Source organism: Montipora foliosa, chromosome 4 (assembly GCF_036669935.1).
Source record: "Montipora foliosa isolate CH-2021 chromosome 4, ASM3666993v2, whole genome shotgun sequence".
Taxonomy (NCBI): domain Eukaryota; kingdom Metazoa; phylum Cnidaria; class Anthozoa; order Scleractinia; family Acroporidae; genus Montipora; species Montipora foliosa.
This window is the reverse complement of record NC_090872.1, coordinates 26,192,783-26,202,782: the sequence shown is the minus strand read 5'-3', so window position 1 is coordinate 26,202,782 and position 10,000 is coordinate 26,192,783. Positions and strand designations below refer to the sequence as shown.

The window sequence follows — 10,000 nt, the reverse complement described above, 5'->3', positions numbered from 1 at the left end:
CCGTCTCACAACCCTTCAATGTTCATAACTCTGTGGGACGAAAAAGAACCCTCAAACTATTCGCAAAGAGTAGGGCATGGAGTTCTCGTTGTTGTGGTCTTCCCTCAGCTCTGGCGTATCATGGTTAGGAGGGTAAATGCTCCGATATATATGCTACACCACGCTACTCTAAAATCTGAGGATAAATGAAGATATGTATGATATGATAGCCTAACGTCCACTTAAACAAGTATAGCGTCCGCTGGGACCTTCGTTTTCTGGCTGGTCTTTCATATACCGAAGCCGAAATAATTTAGGTGCGTTCGATTGACCCTATTCCGGAATAAGAATACATGGAATGATGATTTAAAACCTTATGTTTTGGCGTTTTTAAGCAACAAGGATAATAACGATATGCTTAAAATAGCATTTTAGCAGGTGTTTGACAATTTTAATGTAAATGTCCGTAAGAGTTCTGACTCCTATTCCATGTATTCCTATTCCGGAATACGGTCAATTGAACGCGCCCTTGATGTCCATAAAACAAAAGAACAAGGCGAACATAACAATAACAAGTTAGCAAGGCCTAATCAGAATACCAATGCTTCTTTTGTCCTCCGCCGTATTTGTCCGGTATATGAAAGTCTACCCCGTTTTCTCTAAAAGGAAAGGACAGGAACTTTATTTAGGTGTCTGGTCGTTCTAGAGCTATAGTGCTAGCTAATGGTTTGCTTTGGTGAGGCTCCAGCACTTGGCTACGTAGCCTGACTTCTGGCTGTTAGACACAATTGTGGTCTCATTCACACAGAAGCCCTTCAAGCTAATCCTACCAAGCCGACCACATGCTGGAAAGGACGGGTAGGTACAAAACGCAGGTCACAGGGCACAGGGCACAGGTCACAGGTCATTGTTTTACCTATAAAGAAAGTATCCTAAACATTCATAAAAGCTAGCCTTAGGCCTAATTAGGTCTTTTTAGGACTAATTAGACCTAATTAGGCCTAAAGAAAAGTATCCTAAACATTCATAAAAGCTAATTTTAGGCCTAATTAGGCCTAAAGAAAAGTTTTTAGGCCTAAGGTTAGCTTTTATGAATGTTTAGGATACTTTCTTTGTAGGTAAAAGAGTGACTTGTGACCTGTGCCCTGTGACCTGAGTTTTGTACCTGCCGGGAAAGGACGGACCACAACACCGGGAACTGTCCCCAACTCTTTTCGAATAGTGTGTGCGATCTTTAACGTCCCACAGCTATCAAACAAGGCCTGTGAGACGGGACCTCCGGCTTATCGTCCTTATCCGAGAAGACTAGAAAGTCTAACCATTTGCAGATGTCGTTACAAAGGCAGCACTTTCTCTTCAGTTCAAAATTTCAAGACCCTGAGAGTTGGTCCGGCAGGAGTCCAACTCACGACCTCCCACTTGGCAGCCCGGTGCTCAACCAACTGAGCCACCGTTGCGCGGTGGTTTAACAAAGTATCAGTATTAAAACTGATTTAAACAATTATCGCAAATGAAGTTACCGTGGTCGATACTGAGTATTTTTGAGACACGACTTCTGTTGTTGTGGTATAGGCTTCTTCTGCAATTAATTCCCTCGAATTGACATCGTAGCTTGTTCAAGATGCCAAGTAATTGGTGTATATAAAAGTAGGATATTAAGCAAATTTCTGGTACATATATGCAATGACTGATCTAGAAGTTAGAACACCTAAGTTCTTTCGTATTCTTTTCAGTCTACTTATAAAGAATGAAGAAATAATCGAACTAAGTGACTGTGGCGTTTCGCTGTTGCGTTGCTTCGTAATTATTGTACTTAATTCCATGAAAAACCTTTTTGTGTCTGGAAGCCAAATCGTACAAGTAGCTCCAGCACACGCCATTTTGTACAAAGGGAAAAGCCACCGAAAAGCCACCGAAAAATCAGGTCAATCTCAGCTCCCCTTTTACCCCTTCATGAGCCCCTTGCACCTACATATTGATGAAGCGTTATCAGTAACAAAATTTAAATGTCGTCATAATCTCGTGATAAATTCAGTATTTCATCTACTTCGAACATTTTGCTTCGCGCCTTGTACTTAGTTCCTGCCAATTCAAAACGAGGAAAACACTTCGCTAACTCGTCCATCGATGTCAATAATTTTGCAACATTGAAGCGCATCCTGGCCTGTCAACGGATAACGGATTCTTGAAAGGGTTCCGATGGGTGTAATTTCTCGCTCTTCGCGGTAAACTTTAGGAAGACTCAGTGTCCTTCTCCAGAATTCCACCAATTTTGCAAATCGGTAAGTTCCTTTGCATAGCGGACCCTTTACTCTAACTTTCGACAAAAGCATCATTCGATTGGACATGGCCGAATGAGAGAAATTAGGACTTCTATTAACTATAGTTATAATGTGATTGAAGTATATCGATTGGCTGTTCCTCTCAATAATAATAATAATAATAATAATAATAATAATAATAATAATAATAATAATAATAATGTAACTGCTCGCTTGAACACAGAGTTCAAGAACGCTCATCTTAGGATATAAACCAATCATATTGCGAGAATGTTACAGACATGCTTGCTCTTTCTTTCGGTCATGATTTTGGTCACGCCCTGAAATAAAAACTTTCGTTGGCGTTGAATATTGTGGTAAAAACAAATCGAGGGTGGTTCAGCGTTGTCTGTACTCTTATCGACAACGATATTCGTAATCACAGTGGTCAAAATTTGTTGTGGACTCACTCGGCCGCGCCCGTTTTAAACGTCGCATTTCACATGTACCAAATCTAATGCAAATGAGCGAAAAACAATAGATTTTTCATAAAATAACTGATTTTATGGGCGAAAAAGAAATTGTTAAATCGAGGGTATTTATAGTCTTAGATCAGCCATTTCAGTGCGGGATTAAATTTTAAGCAATGCGTTTCCTGCTTCAGTTTGTTTCAGTTGGCAGTCGTGACTTTGCAGTTCTTACTCGCGGCATGCATTGGTTCGATACCCGTTTTCGTGGTTTTTGTTTTCTTTCGAGTGTCGGGAATATAAAATACCTTTTCAGGTTTTCTGCTTTATTGCAGTCTACGTTTTTTTTAAATCTTATACATAACAATAGTAAATTCTTATACGGTTGTCAAAACTGGAAAGTTCATGTGGCTTTTATTCAACGGTCACATTTCAAAGGATTCACTATGGTTTGCCGAAAGCTGCCGAATCGTTTGATTTCGGAGGATTCAGAGACCAGGTCTTCTGTATGGACTGCCTGTATATAGACCGACCCGAGCCCCCCCCCCCCTCCCGGGGGGGGGGACTCCCATATGAAACAGACGGGGATGCTCGTCGTCTCGCTTAGGGGTGTAAATTTTGGATTTTGGTCTCGCTTAGGGTGTTCCGGGCAAAGCGCCAATATTTTATGCCACCAAGGTCTCGTTTAGGTTCCGCGAAGTAACACAGAATTACGCGAAGAGAAACAAAAGTCAAATTTCCTTTTAAATTTTCTTTTTAGATAACAGCATTCGATGATTATGCCTTTTTATCATTAAAACTCGTTGCGTGTCGTATTTTTGTGTTTTTTAACGGTCTCTTTTAGGGGTCAAAATTTGCTTAAGCCACGCCTAGATTGATCTCCTTTAGGGGTTAAATTCAAAATTTCCGACGAGCATCCCCGTCTGTTTCATATGGGAGTCCCCCCCCCCCTCCCCCCCGGGCCCGAGCCCTGTACCTACAATCTTATAATTAAACGGTTATCAATAACAAAATTTAAATGTTTTCGTAGTCTTGTGATAAATTCAGTATTTCATCTACTTTGCAAATGACCGCGTCTCTTCTCACTTCGGACATTTTGCTTGGTACTTTGTACTTTATTCCTGCTAATTCAAAACGAGGAAAACATTGTGCTAACTCGTCCATCAATGTCGACAATCTTGCAAAGTTGAAACATCCTGTCAACGGATTTTTGAGAAGGTTCCAAATATGAGTGTAATTTCTCGCTCTTCTCGGTAAACTTGAGGAAGACAAAATGTCCTTCTCCAGAATTTCACCAATTTTGCAAATCGATAAGTCCCTTTGCATAGCGTCTACGTCAGTTGGAAATTCGTAGGGATGGAAATCATCTCCAAGCTTACATTTATAGAGTTCATCAACTGTTTCTTCCAGCTTCCGCGGCCTCAGTACGTCGGTCAGTGGTTGTCGTAACTTCTGCCAAAGTCGTTTAAAGGATGCTGATTTAAAATTTGGCTCCATTCCCTCAATATGTTTTTCAAGTGCTCTTTCAATATCATCTTTAATGTCACCACGACGAATAACAAAGGCGTTTCCTTTACGAAATGGCGATAACCTTGGAGCGACCATTGTCTTTGTGTCTCTTTTTTCAACAAATGAATTCAAAAAAGCACCGTATTGTTTCTCTTCATCCGTTTTCCAGTTTTCCTGTGTGTAATACAAAACAGAGCGCTTTATAAATATACCCCGCTCTATAAAAAAAGACCTAAAGTACTGTTCGTTGCGAAGCAAGCTCAAAACTCGATAATTCGGTTTCAAATTTGATATGCAAGAATGCTATGTACGGTTCACTGCTCAGTCAAAGCATAAAATTGGGCCTCTTGTGATGCGTAACTTGCAGCCACATGGTCGTGTCATTGTTGACGGCTGGTTGCTGTTTACCAAGCTAATAGGGCTTGACATTTTTCAGCTGATATACATTGATGACATACTTTTGTTAAATTGCAAAGAAATTCAGTTTCTTTATTACATGTATACGAGATCGACTAAATATTGTGAATAAAAAGGTTTTTTCCTATGCCTTCGAGAGGAGTCACACTTCACATGATGTTCAGCTACGCCAGGTAGGCGCTTACCTCCATCATCGTGAAATATGAATGGTTCGATGTAACCACCGTCTGTCCTTAAAGGCGTTCAGTGTAAGATTTCAGGCATTACTCCGCTCCAGCCAATTACAACCCATCACCCATTTAGCTCCTTAATTAACTTACCTCCTTCGGTCCCGTCTCGGATTTCTCTTGTTTCAAGAAGATGGAATCTCGAACAGAAGGAAAGTTTCCTTCACTTATATTAATCAAAAGCAACTTCAAAATAATGAACACCATAAGAAAATTCGATCCGCCGGGAATGAACCCATTCATTTTATCATGTCCAACACTTGGTATTCGATTTGCCTAGCCACCGCTTCACAACAATTCACACACCCTGGTTGGACTTACTGACAAAAAGGAGTGGGCTACCCGGCCTATCGCCAGAATGTAGGACCGGCGGCTTACATGGTCAAACTACTGCTCAAGTACGCGACCGTGAAAGCATAACTCTACCTGTTTTATTAATTGCCGCGGAACTGATCCGTTATACCATGTAACATTTTCATTCAGTCTATAAGCCCGCTGGCTGCTCAGAACTCATCATTAGGCTCACATCGATTTTACTTTGCCTATTTAATTGCTTAGGCACTTGTTCGACTGAATCACTTTGTTGAGGGCTGTACGTTCATCAGCTCCATCCCAATTTTTCAGAGCCACAAAGAAAAACAAGATTTGATAATCCACTATCTTAAAGCACGATTTCGATTTTGGAGACGAAACCGTTTTAAAGAGGGCATAAATCTATTTTTTCCCACGAAAAACGAGATCATTATCACGGACCCACAAAACGCTTTCAATTTTTTTGTTGACAGATAAGTGTGTTTTTGTTTTACTTTCACGGTGGGCTATATATTCACTTGATTATAATTATAATGACTTTTTTTGTTTTTTGATTGATTTGCTTGATGGGTCCACTTGCCGACCACAAGCACCGATTATTGGTGATTTCAATTCAACTCAGTGGTGAATTCAAGGGCAGAAAGGATACTTTGGTTAATTAGTTAGTCGATGTCATTGAAGACAAACTTTTGACGAAACGAATAGTTTAGGTTAGGTGCTAAACAATGGGGTTTTGCTGACAAGAACGACAATGGAACAATATTATGGGGCAGCATGAACTGCTCATTGAAGCGTGTCACTTTAAGGATGCATTTAGCCCGTGTAGCAGGCGGTTTGGTGTGTTTTTTGATACAGTGATCGAGCGAAAGCTCGACAAAAAAAAAAAAAAGGCGAGGGGGGTAGGATTATGGGGAGCGAGAGAGGGTCGTTCGTATAAAAAAAATCACTATTTGACAAACAAAATTACGGACAATGAATAATGCTGGAAGTAGTGCGATTGCAGGAAGCAGTTAAAACGCCTAGAAAAGTTTTGACTTGACCATGTCACTGCTCGATGTAGTTCTGACTAGTCCAAGCCTACAAATCTCCCTATTCATCGTAAAGTCTTCAACAGCCTTCAGTTTGATCTTGGAGCGTCGCGATCTCAAATTCCATCTAGATTAGTCAGATTTTTCCGAGTTCACACATTGGCTGTATATTTTTAGAATTGACGTTCTTGTCGCAGAAGCTGCATCAGGGAGGCGTTTCTGAAAAGTACCGCTGACCGGGTAGCTCAGTTGGTTCAGCATCGGGCTACCGTGCGGGAGGTTGCGGTATCAAAAACTCCGAGGGCCGGACCAACACTCAGGGTCGTGCAATCCGGGCGGAATTGATAGGCAACAGAATCCCATAACCCAGAAGTGTCGGCCTTGGCTTATCAGTTTACTGTTTTATGTTAAGTCAGAATACAAATCCGGCCAAATTATGACCAATCAGGTTGATGAGAGGCGAATAACGCTATCAACCATCCGGATAAATCACTATCCAAAGGATAAAGGCTAGCAAAACCAATTGAGTTAATCACTGGATAGTGATTTCTGTATCCAGTGGATAGCACTATCCACCATTCAAAGAAATGGAGCCAGATTGGGCCTGATGACCGCAATGACTCTAATTGGTCTGCAACCAAGTAACCGCACGGGGGATTGCTAGCGGTTAATTAATGCAAAAACATGGATCGTGGATCGTGCAAGGAACACAATTCCGTCCAGTGGATAGCGCTATTCACCCTTCAAACAACTGGAGCCAGATTGGGCCTGATGACCGCAATGACTCTAATAGTCCTTATTCACGATAGCCGCAATGTTGGTTTTCAAATTGTCATGCAAACTAGCCATGTGTTATGCTGGGGGGCAAACATTGGAATAAAGGCAAATTTCGGAAAATCGTTTCGTCAAAATATTGAATTAACGTTGCTAAAAGTACATTTTAGAATTTAGAATTAAGTACCTTTCATAATAATTTTATATCTTTCGATTGCCTCCGACATTTTGACTTTCTACTTCGTTATCTGCTAATTTTTCAGGAAAAAAAATCGAAGTAACTTGTTTAAGCATTCTATTTTACTACTTAGGTGATAAACATTCAATGAACATGAAACAAATCATCTGTGTGGCTAAGATATTCGTTATAACCTCTCGAACTTGCGTTGTTTGCCCCCTCAGAAGTGTGTAGCTAATTTGCATGATAACAGCAAATCCAGCATGGCGGCTATCGTGAATAAGGTCTATTAGTCTGCAACCAAGTAACCGCACGAGTGGTTGCTAGTGGTTAATTAATGCAAAAAGATGGATCGTGCAAGGAACACAATCCCACCACGTCTTTCCTGTAAAAATCAAGTAGTAGCAGTCCTAAAAAAAGAGAATGCTGACTGTAAGATCTACGACGCGGTCATCAACGAGAACGCCACGATACAGCAATATCATTGGTTAAAAGAGGAAAAATAATCGTGCTTCACGTGTCGCACCCATATTTGGGTTTCATATTTGTGCAGTACTCTGCGAAACAACGACGCGAATTTGGTAGTAGCCGAAACGCGGGGCTGGGGCCGAGGTCGGGGTGTCTTTTTTTTTTTTCAAATTTTTGTCTTTTTTCTCCTGTATTGTTATTTTCGAATGTTCGGCATCTTTCCTTCATTTATGGCGGAAAGAAGTAAAAAAAAAAAAAGAACATACTGAAGCTACGAAAGGGTCATCAGATAATAGGAAGTTTAAGCAAACATTTCGCATGCCAGGACATTGCAGTAGTGTCTCCCAGATTTTAAAAATTAATCATCTCTAATGGCGAAAAGATTCTTAGCAATGAAAGGTGGTAGAGACAAGACAATTTAAAAGGGAAAACAGCTCACTTCCGGTTGCCGTCCGCGGCTCAAAACGTTGCATGCTTAAACTCCCTAATTTAATAGGGACCTTAAGATCTACGACGGCGACGTCGACGAAAACGTCACCTCAAAATAAAACTTTGCTCTAGTAAAAGTCTTTCGCGATTATTCCATCACGTTCACTTCGTACAATGTGGGCGAAGTATCCTAAAAATAAATTGGTACGAGCGGTTTCAGACTGAAAATGCAGAATGAAAGATTCCCTGTTGCATGCTCACGTTGTCGTCAAAACCTAACATTTAGTGATTTCACGTCGTCGTCACGCAGAGAACTGCAAAAATATGAGCTAAAATCCGTGCTGCACGTGCAGCACGATTATTTATGCTCTTTTAACCAATGATATCGTTGTTTTGTGGCGTTTTCGTCGACGTCGTCGTCGTAGATCTTAAGCTCCCTAATGACTGATGTATGCCGACGTCGTCAAAACCTTAAAACTGGTCATTTCAAGTTGTTGATTTGACGAGAACGGGAAAGAAATGTACAAAAATGCGTGCCGCACGTGCAGCAAGATCATGTTCCATTTTTTAACCAATGATATCACTGCCTTTTGGTTGTCGTTGCAGCACGCGCGTTTTTGAGACGCGGACGGCAACCGGAAGTGAGCGGTTTTTCCTTTTCACTTTTTAAAACTTCTCTTCACACAATCCTTCACACAACCAAGATTTTGATTAGTGTCAAAATCTTGGAGACATCACTGTCCTGGCAGGCGAAATGTTCTATTCCGGTTACCTTCCGCGTCTCTAAGTATCTTCTCTCCATTAGAGATGATCAGTATTGAAAATCTGGAAGACACCATGGCAAGCGAAATGTTCTCTTTCGGTTGCCGTCCGCGTCTCAAAAACGAGCATTCTTATTAAGCATATAACAACGAACCGTTTATTTTCTATTTTTACTTTAAAACCGTTCGTACCCCACCAGTTAAAGGATAGTTCGCCTGTATTTTACAACCTGAACAAGACAGAATAATTGCAAAATACTTTTAATGGCATGAGTTTTATTTTAGAGTAACGTTTGGTGTAAACGTCGTCTTTGCTTAAATTCCCTAAACCCTCAGCTACACTAGCGATTTTTTGCTCGCGCTGGTGATGCGATGTTTTTCAAATTTTGTCGTGTCGGCAGCGCGCGATGAAAATCACACGTGTTGCCACCCTTAAATTGGCAACGCGACGGGTGAAAAAATCGCAAGAATAAAGTCGCCAGAGTTAAAACTTTCGCGACAAAATCGCACGAATAGTTGCCCGTGTAGCCACCCTACAACCTTTTTGCCCGCGTTTGCGACGCGACTATTAAAGAGTATTTAGCCAATGAAATTAGAAGGAAAAATGTTTGTTTATTTGTCGCCCAAATTTGTGACAAGTGTAGGCACCCTTGCGCGCAGGCGACCCGACAAAATTTGAAAAACGTCGCATCACCAACGCGAGCAAAAAATCTCTTGTGTAGCTGCGGCTTTAGGGAATTTAAGCAAAGATGACGGCTGCGGCAAACGTTACTCCAAAATATAACTTAATGCCATCAAAAGTATTTTGCAATTATGTTGTCTTGTTCAGGTTGTAAAATACGGGCGAACTATCCTTTCACTAAAGTAGAATAGAAAATAAATGGTTCGTCGTTGTTATATGCTCACGTTTTCGTCAAAACCTAAAATTTGGTGATTTCACGTTGTCGTTTTGTGGTGTACGGCAAATGCACGGAAATTTGTGCTGCACGATTATTTTTCCTTTTTCAACCAATCATATTCTTGCTTTTTGACGTTGGCGTTGCCGTAGCCGTCGTCTTTGCTTAAATTCCATATTAAACTCCCCAATACCGAAAAGTGATTTTGTTGCGATTACATGATGAATTTTAGCCCAAGCGCAAAACACAAAACACAATTGTGCGCATGCTCACGTTCCTTTTTCAGGCCGGGGA

At 40.9% G+C, this 10,000-nt stretch overlaps 1 protein-coding gene across 1 annotated transcript; it reads right to left on the bottom strand.

The window, feature by feature from the left end:
• Nucleotides 1–3,689: 3,689 nt before the first annotated feature.
• On the bottom strand, nucleotides 3,690–5,195 carry LOC137999138 (uncharacterized). The gene is made up of 2 exons (XM_068844982.1): nucleotides 4,954–5,195; nucleotides 3,690–4,390 (listed from the first exon to the last, which is right to left on the bottom strand). Exons 1-2 carry the CDS (start codon nucleotides 5,101–5,103, stop codon nucleotides 3,722–3,724), a joined length of 819 nt encoding a protein of 272 aa, XP_068701083.1. The 5' UTR covers nucleotides 5,104–5,195; the 3' UTR covers nucleotides 3,690–3,721.
• Nucleotides 5,196–10,000: the final 4,805 nt, after the last annotated feature.

Bases quoted from the DNA above. Each gene is read 5' to 3' on its own strand.
- LOC137999138 (XM_068844982.1), bottom strand. From the start codon at position 5,103: ATGAATGGGTTCATTCCCGGCGGATCGAATTTTCTTATGGTGTTCATT. The intron at 4,391-4,953 runs GTAAGTTAATTA...TATTACACACAG, and splicing joins CCGAGACGGGACCGAAGGAG to GAAAACTGGAAAACGGATGA.